Source organism: Oncorhynchus gorbuscha, linkage group LG15 (assembly GCF_021184085.1).
Source record: "Oncorhynchus gorbuscha isolate QuinsamMale2020 ecotype Even-year linkage group LG15, OgorEven_v1.0, whole genome shotgun sequence".
Classification (NCBI taxonomy): domain Eukaryota; kingdom Metazoa; phylum Chordata; class Actinopteri; order Salmoniformes; family Salmonidae; genus Oncorhynchus; species Oncorhynchus gorbuscha.
The window spans coordinates 32,672,886-32,698,629 of record NC_060187.1 but is presented as its reverse complement, the minus strand read 5'-3'; the positions used below and the strand labels follow the sequence as shown (position 1 = coordinate 32,698,629).

General features: G+C 41.2%; 1 protein-coding gene across 7 annotated transcripts in view; it reads left to right on the top strand.

Annotated features, from left to right (window-relative positions):
- Window positions 1–25,744, top strand: part of elavl4 (ELAV like neuron-specific RNA binding protein 4) — a 72,204-nt gene that overhangs the window by 13,143 nt on the left and 33,317 nt on the right. For 5 of the 7 annotated variants that reach the window (XM_046301894.1, XM_046301893.1, XM_046301892.1 and 2 more), the window contains one exon: window positions 22,600–22,686. In XM_046301894.1, the coding sequence (XP_046157850.1) occupies window positions 22,600–22,686 (87 nt within the window). Of the gene's footprint in view, window positions 1–9,182; window positions 9,563–10,677; window positions 10,816–22,599; window positions 22,687–25,744 lie in introns of those variants that run through there. The other 2 variants (XM_046301898.1, XM_046301897.1) reach the window with 2 other exon arrangements.

Below are 25,744 nucleotides of genomic sequence, written 5' to 3'. Positions count from 1 at the left end.
GGTTAGTATATGTATGACATTAAGCACAGAGGGTTAGTTGCATGTATGACATTAAGCACAGGGGGTTAGTATATGTATGGCATTAAGCACAGGGGGTTAGTATATGTATGACATTAAGCACAGAGGGTTAGTTGCATGTATGACATTAAGCACAGGGGGTTAGTATATGTATGACATTAAGCACAGAGGGTTAGTTGCATGTATGGCATTAAGCACAGGGGGTTAGTTGCATGTATGGCATTAAGCACAGGGGGTTAGTATATGTATGACATTAAGCACAGAGGGTTAGTTGCATGTATGACATTAAGCACAGGGGGTTAGTATATGTATGACATTAAGCACAGAGGGTTAGTATATGTATGACATTAAGCACAGAGGGTTAGTTGCATGTATGACATTAAGCACAGGGGGTTAGTATATGTATGACATTAAGCACAGAGGGTTAGTATATGTATGACATTAAGCACAGGGGGTTAGTTACATGTATGACATTAAGCACAGGGGGTTAGTATATGTATGACATTAAGCACAGAGGGTTAGTTGCATGTATGACATTAAGCACAGGGGGTTAGTATATGTATGGCATTAAGCACAGGGGGTTAGTATATGTATGACATTAAGCACAGAGGGTTAGTTGCATGTATGACATTAAGCACAGAGGGTTAGTATATGTATGACATTAAGCACAGAGGGTTAGTATATGTATGACATTAAGCACAGAGGGTTAGTTGCATGTATGACATTAAGCACAGGGGGTTAGTATATGTATGACATTAAGCACAGAGGGTTAGTATATGTATGACATTAAGCACAGAGGGTTAGTTACATGTATGACATTAAGCACAGAGGGTTAGTATATGTATGACATTAAGCACAGGGGGTTAGTTACATGTATGACATTAAGCACAGAGGGTTAGTTACATGTATGACATTAAGCACAGGGGGTTAGTATATGTATGACATTAAGCACAGGGGGTTAGTATATGTATGACATTAAGCACAGGGGGTTAGTATATGTATGGCATTAAGCACAGGGGGTTAGTTACATGTATGACATTAAGCACAGAGGGTTAGTATATGTATGGCATTAAGCACAGGGGGTTAGTATATGTATGACATTAAGCACAGGGGGTTAGTTACATGTATGACATTAAGCACAGAGGGTTAGTATATGTATGGCATTAAGCACAGAGGGTTAGTATATGTATGGCATTAAGCACAGAGGGTTAGTTGCATGTATGACATTAAGCACAGAGGGTTAGTTGCATGTATGACATTAAGCACAGAGGGTTAGTTACATGTATGACATTAAGCACAGAGGGTTAGTATATGTATGACATTAAGCACAGGGGGTTAGTTACATGTATGACATTAAGCACAGAGGGTTAGTTACATGTATGACATTAAGCACAGGGGGTTAGTATATGTATGACATTAAGCACAGGGGGTTAGTATATGTATGTCATTAAGCACAGAGGGTTAGTTACATGTATGACATTAAGCACAGAGGGTTAGTATATGTATGGCATTAAGCACAGAGGGTTAGTTACATGTATGACATTAAGCACAGAGGGTTAGTATATGTATGGCATTAAGCACAGAGGGTTAGTTACATGTATGGCATTAAGCACAGAGGGTTAGTATATGTATGGCATTAAGCACAGAGGGTTAGTTGCACGTATGACATTAAGCACAGAGGGTTAGTTACATGTATGGCATTAAGCACAGAGGGTTAGTTACATGTATGACATTAAGCACAGAGGGTTAGTTGCACGTATGACATTAAGCACAGAGGGTTAGTTACATGTATGGCATTAAGCACAGAGGGTTAGTTACATGTATGGCATTAAGCACAGAGGGTTAGTTGCACGTATGACATTAAGCACAGAGGGTTAGTTACATGTATGGCATTAAGCACAGAGGGTTAGTTGCACGTATGACATTAAGCACAGAGGGTTAGTTACATGTATGGCATTAAGCACAGAGGGTTAGTATATGTATGTCATTAAGCACAGAGGGTTAGTATATGTATGTCATTAAGCACAGAGGGTTAGTTACATGTATGGCATTAAGCACAGAGGGTTAGTATATGTATGTCATTAAGCACAGAGGGTTAGTTGCACGTATGACATTAAGCACAGAGGGTTAGTTACATGTATGGCATTAAGCACAGAGGGTTAGTATATGTATGTCATTAAGCACAGAGGGTTAGTTGCACGTATGACATTAAGCACAGAGGGTTAGTTACATGTATGACATTAAGCACAGAGGGTTAGTTACATGTATGGCATTAAGCACAGAGGGTTAGTATATGTATGTCATTAAGCACAGAGGGTTAGTATATGTATGTCATTAAGCACAGAGGGTTAGTATATGTATGGCATTAGGCACAGAGGGTTAGTATATGTATGGCATTAAGCACAGAGGGTTAGTTACATGTATGGCATTAAGCACAGAGGGTTAGTTACATGTATGACATTAAGCACAGAGGGTTAGTTACATGTATGGCATTAAGCACAGAGGGTTAGTTACATGTATGGCATTAAGCACAGAGGGTTAGTTACATGTATGACATTAAGCACAGAGGGTTAGTTACATGTATGGCATTAAGCACAGAGGGTTAGTTACATGTATGGCATTAAGCACAGAGGGTTAGTTACATGTATGTCATTAAGCACAGAGGGTTAGTTACATGTATGGCATTAAGCACAGAGGGTTAGTTACATGTATGACATTAAGCACAGAGGGTTAGTTACATGTATGACATTAAGCACAGAGGGTTAGTTACATGTATGAGCATGACATATTGAAACGTCTTACAATGTTAACAGTTCTTGACACATTTCAGGTGACACCTACACTTTGCTACCTTTTAAATAAACCTGTAATTATTCAGAGTGAAACATGAGTCAAACATACTGGATCTAACAGTTGATTGCTTTGACTTAAATGAAGTTGACACTATAAGACTGTCTGCTGCATGCCTAAACTGATTTCATGCTAACTACATACAGAAGAGATATCTTACAATGTTGCTATCTAACTGCAAAAATCAAGTGTACAGTATGTGAGAGAGAGAGAGCGCGTGTGTGCGTGCGTGTGTAGTCAGCAGTAAAAATTATAAAAATCATTGGTTGAAACTCAAGTCAGCATTGAGGACCGATCCCTAGTTGCATCAGCAGAAAAAAATATTAGCTGGATGTTAATCCGTGGAGGGGTTTTGAGTGGGAGGGGTTTAGGGTGAGTAGGGAGGGCAGGAGAGAGCAGGTGGAGTTCATGACAATTAGCCAGATGCTGGTCTCAAAATTAGCAGGCTTTCAGCAGAGGCAGGAGCCATTCTGGTGGGGCACTATAATTAGGGCTACAGCAATCGGTGTGTCAGGTCGAAGGTACTTTGGGAACAAAGGGTGTGAGAGAGAGCGTTTGGGCATGTCCAGGCAGAGACAATCAATGAGACAGGCTTTACATTGCTGACTGCACCGTTGGGTTAGGGCCAGTAAAGCTTCCCACTTAAAAAAAATGGAAGCATAAACAAAAACCTCAAACATTCCAGAATAGTCTAAATACACAGTACAGTACATAAGGCTTAAGCTGAATTCACATTTATTTTTATGCAACATCTTACAAAATCCCAAAAACTAAATTAGACAAATTTGATAGATTGTACCTTCCTTTTATCTGTCACACAAACACGCACACACATACAGGGCTGTGATGATTATGTAATTTTGAGTAACAATGAATTGTCAAGCAAATAGTCACGGTTATTGTCATATATTTTATTTTTGTTTGAAAATGTTTTGAGTTCGTAATGTATCATAATGGATATTTGAAAATGAGCTTTGACACACCTAATGAATACAATACAGCTTGGGTGACACCCGTCTCAAAAGCGAAAGGTTTTGACCCCTTGGAACTTTTGGAAATAAAGCTTCTCCTCCTGACCGTGCCATTCTGCTCCTATAATGACCAACTTTATCCCCTTCATGTAAAAATGAAAAACTGCAATTGGGTAAACGATATCCACTTGAAAATAAAGTATAATTATTGTTATAGCGGTTATTTTCCTTAGTTCACGGTTATTGTTAATCATTATCGGTTACATGATTATACGATTATTGTGCCAGCCCTACACACATACACAGTGTATATAAAGAGCCAAAGCCCAAGGGAGGTAAACCTTCCTGTCCAGCAACTCCAGTGACTAGATCTGAAATCTCCCAGCATGGGTGGCATCCTATTTAGAATCTCTCAAACAGCTCACTCCATCTGTCTCCAGGCAGCCAACCTCCCCCATCTGACAACACTGGAGAGAGCAAAATGTAGCACTGCTTTAAGACCCCATTCACTCTCATCCATCACATTCTACAGTATTGATTAAAACAACGTAAGAAAATAATATGGTGAAACAAAGCAATTACAATAGAGGATATTTTGGATATTTGAAAGATTTTCGAGTTATTGAGGATGCCGGTGCGTAGATAAGAATCGTCTTCCTGGAGCGCCTTTACTGCGTACCTATTATTTCAATAGTTACAGTTCTCTGTAATCCCAAAAAAAAGGATTGTTTTCCATCTGTGTTATGTTCGGATATTTACAGCCAAGAATTAAAAGGTGGCAATAAAAGCATGGTGCCAGAGAGAATATTAAAGTCAGTGAGGCAGAGAATTACTTCCCAAGCTTGCACAGAATGCAATGGATTCTGAAAGGTCAAGTTGGAAGAATAAAAGCGATAGAGAACCTAGTCTCGTATTAATTACAGGTTTCTAGACTGAGAAGCATTGCCCCAGAAAACTCCCGAAACAAATAGGCAGTTGGTATGTGATATTGTCCCTGGCAGTAAGGGATAGCGGAAGATACCACACATACATTAAAATAACTCCAGAAAACACGTCCATTCGGGAAACACCCGAGTCCTGTTGATTCCTAATTGAGGGTGGCAAGGCTTTAGCCGTAGCTTTAATTAATGCTCATTAGTATTTCAAGCACATTGTTGTGCATGGCTTTAGTACTCAGTGAGGTGGAGGGGCCAGAGGTGCAGAGGGGAGATTGGAGAGCTTCAAAGCTCTTCCTAGCAGTTTCTCACTGTGGGGAAATTCTGTGCCCTGTGAAAGTTGACCAACGTTATTGGTCTCTTCTCATTGTCACTATGCATGTAAAATACTGTATATGGATATTATACAGTGTACTACTACTGTACATGTACAAATATACATACATTGCATACATATTACCTGCAGATATAGTATGTATAGCAAGCATTCATAAAGAAAATACATACATTGTCTTCCTTACATATTGAGAATTGAACATTTGAGTCATTCCAAGCCCACGTCCACACCAAAAAACTCCTGAAAATGTTTTGGGCGTAATTCTGGATTAGGCTAACAGTGCTGCAGCGTTTTGTTGGCTGTCAAGAGCTCTGTGTGATTTGCCATCAGCGCTCGTTCAGCTGGAGATTGGTGAACTCAGCCAGAGGTTAATGGACTTACTCAAGTTAGTCTGTCTGCCATGAGAGCCACCTCCTCCTAATTGAATAAAAGAGGACTAGCTAGATGTCTCTGGTGTGTGGAATAAAACAATGTACTGTAATGACGCAGTGTTGAACAATGGATAAAATAGCCCTACTGCTGCCTAACACACAGGCAAATGCTGTAACAAAACATTGTGCAGTAACAAAACAACAACACAGCAAAGTGTAATATACTGTGCCATGTCAACTAAATGAATTAGAGTATGCAGGTGCTTGCTCTCCTTGTTGCTGAGTCTGGGGCCAGCTAGGGTAAATCTGATATTTTATGGCCTCTCTGGTCACTGCAGCTCTCATACCAAAAGCTATTCTAATCAAATCAGACTATCCCCAAGAGGATGTGGCTGCTAGATTAAGGCAGATGAGGTATAGAACATACTGTATACAATATGCATTGTTATTGCATCTAAAATACTGTATAAAATATGCATTGTTATTTTATCATTGTAAAATCTAGTTATGAATTATTGTGTGGCCTACATCAAATCATAGCTGTGTGTTGGAGGCCACACTGAATACATTTATGGAGGCATTCTCATAATGCAAAGGTGGCATTACTGAAGTTTATGTTTGAGATGTGCCATGTACTGTAGTTAACTTGTGCAGGGTAGGATTGACAGGACTGCAGTAATACAGGGATGTCAAATGTTCAGGCTGCTGCACGGACACTATGGAGGCTCTAGTCTAGAGAGGCCCGGTTACATTGTGTTTGAGAAAAAATGTTAACTCTCATATGTCATTGTTGCAATAGTTTGTGAGTCGGCAACATATAATCATGCTAAATCATTTTATACTGCGCTAATTTTCCTAATGTGGACAGTTTGTGTTACTACCTCACACTGGCCCAAAGGCCGGCAGATGGTGATGTTGAGTGGTTTCATCTTACCGTCCAAAGGGAATGCATGCAGCTGGCTGTACACTCATATCCCCCACGGACCGGTTCATACATAAAACATTCTCCATTCAGGCTGCAAAGGCTTCGTTTTCCTCCTGAACTAGATTTAATGGCGACAAGGCAGGGAAAATATGAATACATTCTTTATGAAACACCATTTTCCAACACCATGCTAGAGTGACTAATGAGGGAGAGGCTATACGGACACACCCGGTGCCCAAATTGCTGACGTATGTCACACAGCGAGAGTAGAGTGGAGACGAAGGGATTTGGTTTAGTCAGTAATATGTCCTGATGAGCCCTTCCCAGCTAGCTAGTTAATAGACGTGGCTAGAAAATTCAGTGAGAATTAGACACTTGTCTGTCGAAGTTGGGACTTTCTGTCTCAAACGTTTGCCCCTTATTCTATTTATTTCAGCGTGATATCGATAAGTGATTCATTAAAAAAAAGTATAAACACGGAACAAAAATATAAATGCAACAATTTAAAAGATTTTACTGAATTACAGTTCACATAAGGAAATGAGTCAATTGAAATAGATTGATTATGCCCTAATCTATGAATTTAACATGACTGGACAGGGGTGCAGCCATGTGAGGGCATATGCCCACCCACTTCCTCACAAGAAGCCTTTATTACAGACAGAAATACACTATATATACAAAAATATGTGGACAACCTTCAAATTAGTGGATTCAGCTATTTCAGCCACATCCGTTGCTGACAGGTGTATAAAATCGAGCACAGTCATGCAATCTCCATAGACACACATTGGCAGTAGAATGGCCTTACGGAAGAGCTCAGACTTTCAACGTGGCACCGTCATAGGATGCCACCTTTCCAACAAATCAGTTTGTCACATTTCAGCCCTGCTAGAGCTGCCCCGGTCAACTGTAAGTGCTGTTATTGTGAAGTGGACGTCTAAGAGCAACAACGACTCAGCCGCTAAGTGGTAGGCCACAGAAGCTCACAGAACAGAACCGCCGAGTGCTGACGCGTCTAGCGCATAAAATTGTCTGTCCTTGGTTGCAACACTCACTACTGAGTTCCAAACTGCCTCTGGAAGCAACGTCAGCACAAGAACTGTTTGTCGAGCTTCATGAAATGGGTTTCCATGGCCGAGCAGCCACACACAAGCCTAAGATCATCATGTGCCAAGCGTCGGCTGGAGTGGTGTAAAGCTCGCCACCATTGGAATCTGGAGCAGTGGAAATGCGTTCTCTGGAGTGATTAATCACGCCTCACCATCTGAAAGTCAGACTAATGAATCAGGGTTTCGCTGATGCCAGGAGAACGCTATCTGCCCGAATGCACAATGCCAACTGTAAAATTTGGTGGATGAGAAATAATGGTCTGGGGCTGTTTTTCATGGTTCGGGCTCGGAACCTTAATTTCAGTCCAGAAATCTTAACGCTACAGCATACAATGACATTCTAGACGATTCTGTGCTTCCAAATTTGTGGCAACAGATTGGCCCTTTCCTGTTTCAGCATGACAATGACCCTGTGCACAAAGCGAGGTCCATAAAGAAATGGTTTGTTGAGATCGGTGTGGAACAACTTGACTGGCCTGTACAGAGCCCTGACCTCAACCCCATCAAACACCTTTTGGGTGAACTGGAAGGCCGACTGCGTTGGGCCTAGTTGCCCAACATCAGTGCCCAACCTCACTAATGCTCTTGTGGCTGAATGGAAGCAAGTCCCCACAGCAATGTTCCAACATCTAGGGGAAAGCCTTCCCAGAAGAGGGAGGCTGTTACAGCTGCAAAGGGGGACAAACTCCATATTAATGCCCATGATTTTTGGAATGAGATGTTCGACGTGCGCAGGTGTACACATACATTTGGTCAAGTAGTGTACTCCTGTTTCTGTATATTGGTTATTCATTTGGACACTTTAAAACTATGTTTTTACATTGGGCTATTTATCTAAATGTATTTTCATCAGGAAGCAGCTAGAGCATTATTTTCAACTTAAGTTTTAGGACTACAAATTTAACTTTCAACATTAATTTCCAATGGTATTGTACTTAATCAGGTAAAAACTGCTGAATGAGTCCAAACACATGCTGTGATTTATTTATTTGCTGTGATTTATTTGCTGTGATTATTTATTTGCTGTGATTTATTTGCTGTGCTGTGATTTATTTATAGCAGAAATCACCTAAATGGGTTTGCCCTGCCTAGTAGTAGGCTTATAGGTATGGGATGAGATGCATCCCCTACCCAGGTACAAAAGTCCTCCCACCAGAGCACTACAACCACAGAGCTGTAATTATTGATGGTGCTTGCGTGCAGCTGTGAAGGGAAGTACATGTGGTTGAAGCTCACAGAAAAGACAGGAGGGAGCAGGGGGTATAGAGTGGCGAGCTGGGGCAAGGCTGTAACATCAACAAAATCCTCAACATCAAAAGGGCATATATACTACTGTGTAATGCCATGCAGAGGAACGATTAAGCTACTGTACTTCTCTATACAATGTTAATGGTGCTAGGTCTCCATCCATGTAGGCTACAAAACCTCATCACACCGTGTGTGGGGGTTCGAGGTGGTTATTGGTTACCTTGCTTCATGTTACAGCTGCCAATTAACTTCTCTGCCTTCGCTTGGAGGTTAGATGAATACTGTAGATGTTGTAGTGCGTAATATAAATAGCATCTTACGTCGGTACCATCGCCCCCCGTAGTTCCCTGCTGCTCAGTCTATAGCCCTCCTCCAACACTCTCCTCCTCTAGCGCGCCACCCCTTCTTCGCTCTATCGCAGCCAATGAGATTCTAAACCATACAGACTGAATAACCCATAAATGGTTTGAAGGAAAAGGGTTGCTTGCATTAGCTGTTTCCTTTCAGTGAAGACTTACCCTTTTAGTTTTGTTTTATTTTTTGGGACCGTTTCTTTTCTCCGACGCTCCCGAAGAGATTTCCACCCACGGCTCGCCTCTGACACGCTGCACACACTGCAGGCTCACGTTCATCCACTCACACGCGCCTTCTTTATCCGATTGTCATTGGGACCACGCGCGCCCAGCACTAGGATCGACTCCTTCAGCTACCGATTTTCTTTATCCACACGAAGACTAAATACTTGCTGCTCTCCTTTCGCTTTATCCTCCTCAACCTAAAACAAGAATGGTCATGGTGAGTAGGGAACAATTTGTTTAGCCTATGCTAAGGCATCTATCTGTCTTATAAGCTATATCTATCTTATTATTTGTCTACGTTTAATGAGCTGCTTTGAGTAACCGTCATCACTGCATCTCTGCAGCAGTAGCCGAGCCAGGTGATACACTTCCGTATGGGGTTTGTGTTTGAATCCGTAGTGAGCCTATCCCATTTTTGGGGGGCGCTTTGTTGTTTCTAGATGTGTCGCTCCTGCAGGTGTGTGTGTGTGTGTGTGTGTGTGAGAGAGAGAGATTTACAGTTTGACGTGAGTACAACTTTATTGTCCATCCAGGATGGACATTTTTCTTTGGCTTTACCTTACACTAAAACGATCACACACATACATTCTCACATCACACACTTCTAAAAGTCACTAAAAACAGAGGACACTGATACATTCATTCACTCACAATGCACTGTTAAAATAGATAGCTATGTGCATATCAGTAGTAACCTGTGTAAACCCAAGGCTGGCTTAGTTATTTAACAGCCTTTTTTTTTTAAATAACTGCAACTTAAAATTAGGCTATATAACATTTGTATTTAGAATTTGTTTTAGCAATATCTAATGATGTGTTTCATGAATTGCAAATTACATGCATTTTAACTGGATTCCCATCCTTATTTGAATAAGATACATGCAACAAATATCAGCACATATGAATGTGTACAACTAGCCTAGTGTATATTTGCAGACTTAATCATGCATGCAGTAATAGCTAATTTATATACATAGTGCTGTTCAGGCATCCTATTACCATAGTGCCTGAGGGTGCAATCACTCTTTGTGCTCACTCAAGCAAAGACCTTAGCAGCGATTGATTGCTTTGCTGGTACCAAAAAGCTTTTATTTGCCAAGCGCTCCTTGCATCTGTGAGGCTACCAGAGTGAATGTGTTAACTTTGTGGAGGAGTGGGCTGGAAAGACAGGCGCAGGAGCCAGTGAGAATGCTGCAGCACACGCTTCCAGAGAGAGGGGAGCTCTGACCTCACAGATGAGGAGGAGACCGGGGAGGGGGCTGCAGCCCAGAGCTCACGTTGAAGCCTTTTACATTCTCACCCAGCCGCTCTGGAAGAAGGGCATGCCTGTTTTCACAAGCCGCCTACTGTCTGACCATCACAGAGAGAGAAAGCAAGAGACAGAGCTCCAAGTGAGGGGGACATTTGCTCAGGCGCTGGGGAGAGAAAACAGCTGCCGGCTCACAAATGGAGTGGAATGGGTTTAAAATGGTAAGGAGGCTGCAGCCTGCCAGCTGCTTGTTGTGTCCTTGCATCCATCCGACAGCCTGCAGCAGTAGCACCATGCCTCACTCAGTGTGCCTTCCTTCCCCAACAGTTAACGGGGTGTTATTCATCCAGTTTTGGGAGAAGGCGATGGGTATAGTCATTGCTATGAGAGGAAAAGCATGGAGGCGAGGGGCAGTGGAGAGGTTTCGGGGATCGACACCCATTTTACGACCATGAAGTGGTGCGTGAATCTCCTGTCCTCCCTGTAGGTTTGCACAAACTATTCATGTTACCTGTGCAGAGCAAACGTAAAGTACATTATTTAATCTGATATTTTGCCTGCATGATATTGTTCATGATGTTGTTCATTGTAAATAGTTGATGGTACTTTTGTAGGTTTGGTATATTCGTGTTTTATAGTGCACATTTTGGTAGGTTTTATTTTGTTTATTATGTTTGACAGTGTATGAACTGTAGGCCTACGGTTGTGAATTGCATTTGTGAATGTGTAGTGTATCAGAGGGAGATAGGTTTATGTAGAAATAGAGAGAATGTGTGTGTGTGTGTGTGTGTGTGTGTGTGTGTGTGTGTGTGTGTGTGTGTGTGTGTGTGTGTGTGTGTGTGTGTGTGTGTGTGTGTGTGTGTGTGTGTGTGTGTGTGTGTGTGTGTGTGTGTGTGTGTGTGTGTGTGTGTGTGTGTGTGTGTGATGCGTGATGCATGCCTGCATTGGTGTACATTTCCCCTCACTTAGACAGATTTTTAAAGAATCGCCTGTGCCTCCTCTGCTTCTGCCTCTGACGCTGCTGGTAGGTCTTGTCTGTGCTGCATGGTGGATGTTTGTGCATCCATTGTTGACTAAGGGCTCAGAGTCACTTCCTCCCCGGGCTGTCCCCCGGCTGGTGGGAGGCAGTGCCTGCCAGGGACTCAGTTTAACTCTGATCCATCCACAACAACAACATACAGCCAAGTGGCAGGGCTGACTAACCAAATCAACAAACACGTATTTTTGTAAAACCTTTCTGCATTCACAGAGGCTGTTTTCCCTTACTTCTACATTTCCATAGACATGTCAAACATTATTTTACTGTATGCTGTTAATAATAAGCTGAATAAAATGTTCAAATGGCATTATACTGCTTTTAAAATGTTGTCCCTGTCACAAAAGGAATTTGCCAGCTTCCATATTAGCATCTTGAATGTGGGAAGCATTATTCATTTTTCGAAGTGAATATTTGATCGTTTGTGTGTGGGCTTTTCCGTGCATTCAAAATGCTAATTGAAAAGAAAGCAATTCCCAACCATGGTGACACTGATAGCACCCTGTCTCCCTGACTGCTCTCTGTAGCGTAGTGATGGAGGGGTTTGCCAGTAACTCCGTGCTAAAGGAGGGAGACGGGGACATTGGGAGTGATAGAAGGAAGCAGAGGGGTGGGGAGGATATCTAACGCTAGTGTTTACGCTGTGGAACTGAGCGTTGCTCCTCATCCAGCAGCACCCTGCTGTCTGTCAGTGGGGCTCAAACACTGGGCAGTGTCACCACACTTCTACTGCCCTCCATTCGAGGTACAACACGTTCCTATCCAGCACCAATCTTTACTATCCAGCACCAAGGTTACATATCAATGCTAATAAGTAGAGATACTCAGATCAATATAAAGTAGGGTTTTGTGAGCAGCTGGATGGTAATGCCACAGACTGGTGTGGGTAGAGGAGGGGGCTGCTGACTGACCTCAGTGGGAGAACTCGGGGTGAGTAAAGAGCTGTGGATGGTGTGGTTCAGAAGGTGGGAGAGTTTGCTAACACGCATAACAGTGGAGTGTCAACGGGGCTCTCAGATTCTCACAGTTGGACAGGGAGTGAGAGAGGGTAAAGAGATGAATATGAATCACATTTTATAAGATCAGGTTGTGTTCTCTTTGCTTAGGCTACCATTGGTGTGAAGAGAAGTCATTCTAAAACGGACCAGTATTGCCTCAAACAGCGATAGGATCTATAGGTGAGGCAAGGTCCTCCTGGAAGAATACAATTATTTATTTATACCTGAATCAAGTAATGGTGAAGGAGGTATAAGTACAGGTGTAAGAACAGTATTAAAGCTATTAGAGGTTCTGCCGAACAACCGTGGTGGTGGTTTGTGGTGATTAAATTAGCTTGCTCCGCCTTAGATTCTGTGCCCTTGAGAGTAGTGCTCTTGAGAATAGTGTACTCAAATCAAACATGTAAAGGTAAAGTTCAGCTTGCTGAGTGCTATTTCCATCCATCCAATCAGGTATGAAATATCATGGTTACAATTTTATACATGTAACAACGGGATGTATTTGAAAGGATTGCATGATAGTTGCATGATAAACAGTAACATATTGGCTGCAATATAATACTGAATAGGAAATAAACTGCTAAAACATCGTTTTTTTTGTCATAGATGTCTTGTAGTTAATGTATTGTATCCTATGCTGTGCAGATGCAGTTTGTCATAGAGTTGAAAAGAAGTACAACTGACAAGTGTCCAGATGTAGATAGACAAATGAGAGCCGGATTAACGAGTAGACAAATTAAGAGAGGAGTGAGACTGACTAAAATGGACAGTGGAATACTTTGCCATTACTCAACAGGGCAGTTGACTTCTACCCATCTGTAATCAGTGAATAATATCAATATTCAGTACTATCCCTGTCATAGAGGGATCTAACCATTAATTACAGCAATATAACTGACCACATGCCTCGCCCTTAGATCTGAATCAATCTGTAGAACCATTGAATAGCCAGATGTGGACAAATAAACACCCCGCAGCTTTCCAATGTTTTGTGTGAGATGTGATCGTGTTGTTGCTGTTGACATGCTACCGTGCCTAAGAGAGGACTTGGACTGAGTCTCCAGTCCCTGAGCAGCGTGGGTAATTATTCACATGCAACTCCCAGCAGAAATGCCACATGGTCATGTTGGTGTCCTCTCAATCATCTATCTCCTGCCTGCTATAGTCACTAACATGGCAGTATCTTAATCAACATGGTGATTTGTTAAATAATTGCATGTTTTGATTATTTATGCCCTGAAGAGGGATCTATAGTAATTCATTTGGATTGAGATTTAAAGCAGGATGATAAATCACATATAGTAGAACATTTGCTTTGTAAAGTAGATTCGCATTTTAATTTCAAACTTATGCCATAAATGTCTCTCGTTTATAATTGATTCAGAAACGCCTTTTTGTTTTATTGATAACACTATGCATTTGCATGGATTGGAAATTAAGGAAATTATAACAGTTGAATCCCATAAGCATTAATAAGTCTCCCTATAAATGTTTTGGTGTTATCAATATTACTAATGTAAGCAAGAAAAACACTCATTTTCCACATAACTTAGCCTATCTATACTCAGACAAAAACAGTAAGGACTAATGAGCTAATGCCCATTTGAATAAGCCGCTCTGAACCATTGTCTCAAATATATGACTTTGTTATTAAACATTCCTTTTGTGTGAAGACTAAACATACATGAATATTAACAAAACGCTTTTGTTAATAATGTAACAGGCTTCCACAGTGATATATTTTATTTATTTATTTCAATTTCCCCTTTAGAAAGGAGGGATGAAGGAATTCAGCTGTGAGGGGGAACTGACTTCACAAATACAAGCCTAATTCCTTTGGCGGAAATTGAAAGTACCACAGACAGACAATAATCAGCTACAAATTCTTAGCGCAAACAACCCGGTAGCAAACACAGGGTCATGCTCTTGTTGTTTGTTGCTGCTGCTTTTCTGAGTAAATATACTAAAGGAAAGTAAGGAAATTGATAGATATTATTATATCCAACTCTATCTCTGTTCATTTTGGGTGGCAGGGTAGCCTAGTGGTTAGAGTGTTGGACTAATAACAGAAAGGTTGTAAGTTCATATCCCTGAGCTGACAAGGTACAAATCTGTTGTTCTGCCCCTGGACAGGCAGTTTACCCACTGTTCCTAGGATGTCATTGAAAATAAAAATGTGTTCTTAATTAACTGACTTGCCTAGTTAAATAAAGGTTAAAAAATGAAAATTCAAAGATGGAAGTAGAACGCTGACTTCCATATTTCTTCTCTTTCTTCATCCTCCTCTGTATTCCGTGTGTTTTGGTATTCATACATACTTTTGGATTTGAGTGGCAGTTACTCCTGAGACTGTGCCCAAACCTCACACTCCTCTGATCTCCATTTTGCATCCCAGGAAAAGGAGAAAAGAAAGCAGCAGCAGGCTTGGTATCGTTAGCAGTTGCTCCGGCTCGTTGTTCAACGTTGCCAAGTAAAGTGGCCAGTTACTGTGATAAAGGACGTTTCAAGGTCATCCTTCCAACAGGGGATTTTTTTCACAGCCATCAAACATTTATATTTCTGTTGCCGGATGAATTATACATTTAACATGCAACATAACAACATGCAACAAAATGGCACTGCTGGTTGGATTACAAACAAACACATTAGGCCTATCGCTTCCCTACATCTTTACACACAGTCTGCACCATCAAATCCTAGTACTGTAAATATAAACAGGGGGAAATATTCTGTTTCTACTTGCTGTAGGCCAAGAGAAAGAAAGGGGAGGAGGATTAAGAATGAGATGGAAGGAGGAAGGAAGTACATTTCCTAGTCAGATCTACCCACAGACCCGTAGTGGGCAGGGTACCCACAGGCAAGGGGTCAGGGTGGTGGAGCTGACAGAAGCTTCCTCAATCCCTATTGAGAACATAAAAGTGTTACTGCCTAAAAGTCTATGGTTCATACCTTTATTTTTCTAACGCTGTCAAAAGCCGAGGCAAGCATGAGGGCGATGAGATTTGATCACTAGGTCGTTCCACCCCAAAAAGCACAAGAAAGAGGATTTCAACACCCACCATCTCAGATTGTTCTAAAATCGTTTCTGTAGTTCATAACAGATACAATTAGCATTCCTGAAACATCATTTTATTGAATTTGAGAAATTAAACCAATTGAATCCCCCCCAAAATAAAAATAAATACATATTTGAATCCTATAAATTAGAATGTCCAATTTGGGTGCAATCAATTAGCTTAATTTATCTGAGATAAAATAAAATGCCAACAAAATAATGATTCAGGAATGCCAATCACACCTGTTTCTAACTACAGACACAATTTCCGAACAATCTGAGATGGTGAGTGTCATGGCTATCTGAAATGACATGGAACAATTCCACTGCCATCAGAGGTTTTCTCATCTGGGAAAGGGATTCATCCTGTCAATGCCTATACCAGTGTTTCCCAAACTCTATTCTGGGGACCCCAAGGGGTGCAAGTTTTGGTTTTTGCCCTAGAACTACACAGCTGAGTCAAAGAATCAAAGCTTGATGATTAGTTATTTATTTGAATCAGCTGTGTAGTGCTAGGGAGAAAACTAAAATGTGCACCCCTTGGGGTCCCCAGGACCAAGTTTGAAAAACGCTGGCCTATTCCCTTCATATCAACTGTAAAACGTTCTCCTCAAACTAGATGGAAAGATGAATTTTGCTACAGATATCTATCAAGACAGATAAACATTTGAAGCAATTAACATTACTATCAAGTTGGGATCCAGAGAGATAGATGTATACAATCTGCTATCTTCCAAATACATGTCTCCCCGGCATGCTATTGATATAAAACTCCATTCCAGAATGTTCCATGGAAATAGCCCTATATTTTCTGGCACATACTATATGAACATAGATAGTCTCCTGTGGGCATTTTCAATTACACTGTACCATGGCAGAAGGAGATTAATCTTCTATTTTGAATGCATGCCACATTTTATGGTTTAGTTGATATGCTGGAGGGGTAATCTTAGCTGTGAGTATACATTTAGGCTTTGTCTTCTCACTGCAGTAGAAGCTAAATTTGAGTTGATTTTTGTTTGTTTCCAATTTTCTAATGACCTAATATGCTCCAAGTTAATATATTATATCACAAACAAATTGAGGATTAGTTTCATAGATGCACTTTTTTAAATATGAATATTACTCATAATAGAGCTTGTATAGTATGATTAGTACCAGTACAATTAAATGTACTGCACATGGATAGATATAACAATGGATGCTAATACAGAACATACTGTACATTAAACTGTCATACAAGGACATTATATGTAATGAATCTGTCTCTCTTGCTCTTCTCAAATAATGTATTAACTGTCTCCGTCCAGGTGCTTGCTTTTCTGTATTTTCGATCGCTTTATTGACTTAAGATAGCTGCAAGACGAAAGGACAACCTGTCATCTATTTGATTATATGAGCTCCAGTTCAGATCCTAATCAATAACCAGATTAGCTCCTAGCAATGTACTGTTATCATGGGCCTTGGAATGAAGCCCTGTGCAACGGCTGGTGTCTGTGTGATTTAGCTTCCTGTGTGAGCTGCAAGGCCCCTGACTGTCAGGAGAAGGCAGGCACACATTCTGGTCATTGGAGACACACAAGCAGGCAGGCAGGCAGGCAGGCAGGCAGCCTGGGAAGCAGCTGATGGGGCAGCAGAGATCATAGGCAGTGATTAGTGGGCCTCTGTGTGTGTGTGTGTGTGTGTGTGTGTGTGTGTGTGTGTGTGTGTGTGTGTGTGTGTGTGTGTGTGTGTGTGTGTGTGTGTGTGTGTGTGTGTGTGTGTGTGTGTGTGTGTGTGTGTGTGTGTGTGTGTGTGTGTGTGTGTGTGTGTGTGTGTGTGTGTGTGTGTGTGCGCGTGTGTGTGTGTGCGTGTGTGTGTGCGTGCAGGGAGCCTGGGACTCTTCCTCTCCCTCTCTGTCTTATAGGCAGGCAGACAAGGCTTTGCCCTAATGCAGCTTAGTTTCTGGTCTTTTACCTACAGGCTATTTGTACATCTATACCTGTTTTATCCAAGCAAATATGACTCATCCTAGCTTCAAATCAGCATTAATTAAAAGTAGAATCAGGGGATGGTGTTTAGGCATGTGCAAAGGTTTGATGAACTAGAATCCAAAGTACATTAGTTCATTCTAATTTGAACAAAAACATTTAAATATTTAATTACAACTAGCCTGGGGATTTTACATATAATTTATATTTTAGACATTACGAACAAGGAGAGGAGCTTATTGTTGGTCAGGAACATTGATGCCTGCACAGGTGCAGTGAACTGACACCTGGTGTTGATGCAGTGGAACCATGGCTTCTACACTGGCTAAAAACAACCTCAAGATGGTAATGAGCTTTCACTTAAAATACGAACTAATATAAACCAAGACTGCATTGTACTGTAGTCACCTTCATTCAGAAGTATCCCACTTGTGTAGATGAGGGTCCAGTCATGTAGTAGTGATAGAGTGGCGCGGGTGCGTGCATAGTGAGGGGTGACAGTGTATTGACCCTGTCGTTGGGAATCAGCCTTAGGTCTGGGGTTAGCAGACATGGGTGGTATTATTCTCTCTCTCTCTCTCTCTCTCCTTTAGTTGAACTGTATTAAATGAAATCATGTAATCTGTCATGAAGACTTAATAACCTATTAAGGGAACATTAATATCCCACATGAGCGGTGTGATTAGACCAATGCACATGTAGTATTGATGTTTTGTCAGTGATGAGGCTGTGAGGCTCTCTGAGTGGACCACTGTGTTCAGAGTTCAGTCTCAGCTGGCCTTTTGCAGCCTGTGGATATCACAGCTCCTCTCCCCATGCTGGCTCATGGACAGGACCCCCAGAGGCCCCTGGGCCCAGGGCTGGGGCCGAACATATACGCCTAGGGTACAGGGTACGGCCAAGCTGCCAGGCAGGTGGCCAGGAGTTCTCACACCACTTCAGGGGAGGGGAGGATGGCACAGGTCAGTGGAGCCACACAAATTGAAGTGTCATCTCAGAATCAAGATGCTCACCAATTTTCTGCTTCCATGCATTGGTGCAGAGTTGGGATTTAGCCAATGTACAAATGGCTTGAGTCCACCTAGGGTTTGGCAGTGGCAGGAGACTGCGGCCCGTAGGTCCCTATGGTCACTGTCCGTGGGCTGCTTATTCTCTAGACTAAGGCAGTTTACAACTCCAATGCCACAAAAACAAATCAGGAAAAAGCTCACTGCAGAGAAGCTAGATTACATTTTGATTGAATTCAGGCCTAATTATAATTCAGTTGTGTAGGAAAAAGTTTCAGTCTCTCCCAATGTTTCCCTTCTAGTGGTTATTAAGTGGTCTTTTGTTTGCAATTTGAACTTTCCTGAAAGTAGTCTGGCGGACGTTTACTTGTGCTTTAGTGTTTGCTTTTTTTAAAGATAAGTTGTTTTTCCAATTACCATCAGAGCTGGGAAGAAGGAGAGGGTGATTTAAGATGCTAGCAGAAAGCTTTAACAGCCAGTGAGTTAGAGTGAGAAATCCATTTGATGCACATGGTGCTTTTAGAAGTGGAGAGTAACACTGACAGACTTAGCTGTCGGATCTGAGATTTAGCCCACGGTCAAAGAATGTCAGGCTAGGACCTTCTAGAAGCAGACCTTGGATGCATTTCATATTTATTGTATAACCAGTGTATATTTTAAGTTTGTTTTGAGGATACATTCTGATATTTATATAAGTGTCTACAGTTGGACAATATAATAAAGAATTGATGAAATTGAAACAATGTAAGACTGATGTCTCCAAGGTAGTCTGAGATTAGACTAGATGTAGCTGTGATATTTAAAGAGCTTGACTCTGCTGCAGACATCTTCTGCAATTAATAGCGGCGTGTTGCCTTCCCGTCTCCTGACCTTTGACCCTAGAGAGTGTACGTAGATTACTCAGTGGAGAGGCCAAGAGAGGGTTCTGGGAAAGTTCTATCGATCCCATAAAACAGTAGACATCATAAGGGGAAAAAGTCAAGCAAAGTGAAATGAAAAATTGCTTACATACAGCACTGAAACATTTATTATTCTGAGTCACACAGAGAAGGGAAGGGAAAAATCCATTTGGCAAAGTAGATGCGGATCGATGTTGGTGGAGTCAGGCGGGTGCGGCGCAAGGTGTTCCAGATTACTTTCCTGATTGATCCGACCCAGCTTCCGTCTGACCTGCAGGATGACTGAAAAGGCAACGAAAAATAAAAAGATGGAGAGAAAAAAAATCTATAGCATGGAGGGAACTTCACTGACCTGGAGTTAAGATACAAAAATCATATACAGTAAATGTGTCTGAATCGCTTTCATAACTCAAGTTCCCTCTTACTCTGAAGCACTTTGAGGGAATTGGTGCATACTGGGGTTTCAATGGTTGAGTTTGTGACCTACCCTCTCCTTGAAATGAGCATTTCAATGGATCGAGGACACTATGACCTTTCACTGTATTAGATGACAGAATTACAGAATACTTTACAGTACGATGGACAACCCTTTGATTAAAAAATATGAAATATTTAACAGATTGTATTTCATTCCGTGTTTTATGATTGAACATGTCCATGTAAACAGGAAAATCTGAAAGGATAATTTTACTGATAGTCTAATGAGTCAGTGTATAATATCCTGTTGGGGTCATCCTCTGTTCTAGCATATAGGAGAATGCTGGGATGTGGCGAGACATTGAAATCACAAGCAACCATCCAACTGACCTCCATTTTGTGCCAGGCGCTATCAGTTCAATTATACTACTGTCGCATTCTGATCCACTGCAGTGTCTCCTCTCCGCATCCATCCCAGCAAAGTCACGGGAAATTGATTGTCTAAGCTCGTTTGGGCAGAGGAGGTCTGCCTGGCAGTAAAGTGGCGCTTTTACAGTGTCACCGTGGCAGAGGAGAGGCTTCTGGTCATGTGAGATTTGCTAGATGACGCAGGCTGCGGAGGGAGATAATGTCCTCTGTGGGCAGTTATAACATTTTCTACATGACTGCCATACCAGACACACCTCAGGAGCTCAAGGAGATGGGGAGCCCTTACAGGGTGTCAAATATTTGACACACTAGAGAATATATGGATTATATAATAACTCTGTCTAATGTCTGCTGCGCACAACCAAAATATATTCCCTGAATAATGGAAATTGTACCCATGAGCGATTGCTCATCTGTTGTTGTTGTTTTTTACGTAATTGCACTGTCCCTTCATTTGAATATTATTTGAGATGTTATCAGGAAGTGTGTGTGTTGTGTTCATACTGGAGAGAGCCAGACCGACATAGAAAGAGGGAGAGAATCATTATTAGTGGCTCTATTGATACACTTGGCTGCATATCTGTTATGCTACTGGTAATAAAACAATAGAATGTAGATTTCAGCTACCGTACGTCTTTATCGTATATCTAATACCCACTAAAATCTCTCAATATTTCAGCAACTGTTTGCTTGCTTGGAAATTGGTTTTAGAATAGATATTTGTTTGCATAGAGTTGATATTGTAGCTACAGTATGTGAATACAAAAGGAACACAAACTACCCTTTTGCTGCAATACTACCCACAACCTCTCCGTAGAGTGGGCAGTGCATAATTTGATCAAATGTTTTGGAAACCATAGCAAATGTTTAGTCCTACACCTGCTTGCTGCTTTTCACCATGTTTTGAGACCTCATTTGAACATGCTGCATATTATGCTTACTTTGGCAAAAATCATTCATTTTAGACTCGCCCATTCAAAGCTATCCATTACAGATGGGGTGAAAAATGCTTTTAATGTTTCACCTTTGTTTAACATCTCTTTTCAGGTTAGCTTTCAGAATTTTAAATGAGATTAAAACTCAATGGGGAAAAAATGATGTTGCATGATCAATATGCCTTCTCCTTTAAAATGGACGTTGGTTCACCATGTTGGGCGACCTCTTATGTCCACTGGGTACCAAGCCTTGGGGGCATATCTATTTAAGGCTATCCAGCCCATGCTGCTTTCTTTGGCTAAAAATAGGGGTCTGTGCAATACCTGTATTCACTTTGACAAATCCTGTGTGTATGATGGTTCAGGTTGACTCAAGCAGTGTATTGTTTCATCTGAATCCCTGTGAATGGGAAAATCTAGATCCTAAGAAAAAGCTACATCAAAAATGTATATTACCATAAGCATTAATCCCCCAAAGATGAATGTGTAATAATACAGTGTGTTCTTTATATTCTAAAGCTGTAATATGTTGCTATAACCTTCGGTCTTCACCTAAACTAAAACAGAGGTGGCATCTGGTAAAGGAAATGTACCCATAATTCATTGGCTCAATTTACATTCCCCAAATTATCAACCCAAACATCCTGACACACGCCGACCTATCAGCATACACAAGCTGCCCCTCTCTATTCCCCATTCCCCTCTCCAACTGACAGTCCATTCTCATTTGGAACCCCAATAACACCCCCCAGAGGAAGAATGGTCTCCTCCATCACCTGACCCGGACTGGTTACATCCCATAGCATTCCTCTACCTTCTCATCCCTCTGTCTGGGAGAGTAAATGAAGCAAGGGGTCAGCCTTAAAATCCTGGTGTTACAGCTTCAGCTCTATATTCTGCAGAGGATACTGCTGCCTGCAGCCCGCAGCTCATTTGAGGAGCTGTCTTTGTCCAGGGGCTTGTTTACTCACCAGGAGTGAGAGGGATATCCACATCGTTAATGCTACAGAGGTCACCATAGTTCCCAAGTCAGGTCTATCCTCCTCTCCCCAAATAGACCACGTTATACTCAACACCAACATTACAGTAATGGTCCCTCATCTGAATTATACCCAAGTCTCAATGAGCAGTATTCCTATACAGAAACCAACCCCTACCTGGAAGGAAGCAAAGCCACCTGTGTGTTTTAGTGTGGCTGGTGACCGTAAGGCCTGTGTAGAAAAACAAGCATGTTAAATCTTGACCCTGAAACCTCCTAGGGATCGACAGAGACACAGTGGCGTCAGGCAGAACTCCCGCAGCTACAGGGCTGGGCAGAGAAGGGATTGCTGACACAGCCAAAGATGGTAAGGAGACAGCCACAAAAATGGCTTTTTACCCAACATTATCAATGGTGATGACAGTGCTGCTGAAGGAGCAGGCCTGTCTGTCTGCTAGGCCAGAGGGGAGGGGCCCTGATGCAGGCCGGCCGGGCAGACCCACTGCGCCAGCTACTTTTTCTGCCAACCTAATGTACTGTGTGCTGGGAGGATGCTGATTGATTTACTGTGAGTGGAAAAAAAGATGTAGAGTAAATATAGCTTTATATATAATATAAATATGTGAATCTTTACAATATTGGATGTAAAATTATAATGCTTTAACCATTCATCAACCTTAATGTACATGTTTTAGGTCCTATAAATATAAATGCTCTAAATTTTGCATCCAAATGTTTTTATGTCGGCTATATATTTCCCCTTCTGTAATTTTGTTCTTGCATCTGGTGTGTTATTTATTGAATAATGAAGACAGTATAGGTAATGGACAATTTATGCATTTTGTCAAGTTGTGATGTACGATATGTGAAAATATTCCAGCCTTGCAAATCACTTCTTACCTCACTCCCAATGTGAGATACTGTTTCATAGTCACATAAATACAATCTTATTTCAAATCTAAATAATACACAACAAAATCCTTGATAATAAAAACCCATGACATTAAATCACCGGTACATAAGTATTAAGGATGGGCCTGGATGATGTGTTTCTGTCGACTCACTCATCTAAACGGGTGAACTTTAACCTCTTCTAATGGACCTCTATCCCCTCCGTCTTCCTCCACACAGACACGGCCTCCAGAGACACTGCCTTACTCACGCCTTGCATGACTCACACACATTAGATTCATGAACCAATATTTATTTCCTACACTCTGAACCCACTAAGGCCTCCATTTTAGTCCAGAGGAAGCAGGTCCCTCCCACACACCATGCCCAGTGGCATTAATGGAGGCTGTAAATCCAGCATTGTGTTTCAGCCCGGTCAGGGGAAACAAGCTCTAATCTGAAGCTAGTGTTAGCTAGCTAGCGTTCTGTTGAATCAGTAGGCCCGGTTTCTGTCCTCAGGCTGACGCTAGAGCTCCTTTGAATGCTTTGCTTGTGTGCTGTAGTGCCTCGGCCAGGAACCCAGAGAGACCATGGAGATATTGCCTTTCTCAGCACTGGGCTACTCTGTGGGAGAGCAGAGATACCCAGCCACTGAGGCACAATGGACAGCTGAGCATGGGTAGTGCCGGTGGCAGGGGGTAGAAATTATAATTGGTCAATCTGACTGACGGGTCTTGGGTAATTCAAGGTAGCCATTTTTTTTCCCTGGTGAAAACTCAAAGCACACGTCCCATGGAGTTGAAAGTATTTTTTGACAGAATGAAGCTCAGCAGGAAGTGTAAACAAATTTAATAAGGCCCCCCAATCAACTTTGTTACTGCTAGGTACTTTATCCCTTCTTCCTCGCTGTCTCCATGGTCCTTCTTTGGTGGAGTGGTGAGGATACTGTCAAAAGCACAATTTGCATGCAGAATAGATCGTGAGCGCTTTTAAAGAGGCGGTTCTCTGTTTGTATTCTGCTGTGTGCTCCAGGCATTATCTTGTGTGTTGTTCCATTGTAAAGTAGACTGGTGTGTGTGGAATGAGAAGATGGGGGGTTGAAATGATTCACATTCAAGTTTATTTATGATATACCCTCCTCCACTGTAGATAATGTATGTCTCAGGCTTGAGGTTAGTGTTAGAAAACAAAAGGAGAAAACAATAGAGTTGAGATTTACATGACTGATAATGATTGTTCAGAATATTGTGATAAAATATTGTCTATTTCAGTTTTTAAACCAGTTTTCAACAACATCATTGCTATCAAAACATGAACTTAGCTACAGTCAGATGGGGAAACCTTTCTAAATATGCTGGTTATATATAACATTGAAGTTTGTACCTCTATTCAAAACCAGCATATTTAGAAAGTATATATATATATATATATATATATATATATATATATATATATATATATATATATATATATAAATATGACCAAACCTGTGTTAAGATCTTTCCTTTTCTATGATTTTGATTCACTTTTGATTCAAACAGCAGAAACATGTAACCTATTTTCCTCATCTTTTAGATCTTTATTTAAATGACACCAAATTAACAGTCATTTTAGAGGTGAGCTTTATACTACCGTTAGTTCATTTTGGTTCACCTCTGGAAGTGTTTACCTGTGTTTTCTTCCAAGGTTCTTTGTTAAAGGTGCAATATGCAGAAATCTCTCTGCCATTTCCTCGATGGTAGAATTCTAATAGTTCATTTAGTTTATGTGACCAAACAAGCATTGTATAGTGTAGAGAATCATTGTAAAATCCAAACCGCTGTGAAATATATTTTCAATAACCAAAGATATATTTTCAGCTGTTTGAAGTTGGTGTACAAAACCTTAAGTTAAAGACGCAAAAGCGAAACTTAACAATGGGAAGCATAGAAATAGTGCACAGAACAGATCTACCATTACTTAAACTTGCGTTCGATGAGAATGACAGATATATAACTCACATTTCTGTGTGAATTTGGTCGGGTCACCCAAAAAGTTACATTTTGCAGCTTTAATGATTTTGTATAGTTGTGTTGTACAGACACTGACAGATTAAACTCAGAGTCTACACAGCCACAGTGTCTCTGGTACAGACTTTCAATAAAACACAGAAAAGTAAATCAGTGCTCTGGCTGTTGTTCACACTGTTACATTTCCCTATATCGTCTTTAGTTAAAAGCCCATCAAGTTTACCTTTCAAAGAACCTTGTTTGGGGTGTTTTCACCCCCATGTGGGGCAGATGCTTTAAACAGCAGGCACCCTGAGGTTCCTATTCTGTCACCCTATATCTCCAAACACAAACACACCACACCTCGCACAGACCTTCCATAAACCTCTTAGGCTCAGCTTCTCTGTGTAAGTGGATGATGGTAATCAACTGACTGTAACCGAGAATCAAATAATACCATTAAACACACAGATTTTATGCTAATGGCTGAATATATTTGGTGGCAGTCTTGGGATCTTGAAATAAGTGTTTGCCAGTAGATAAGCA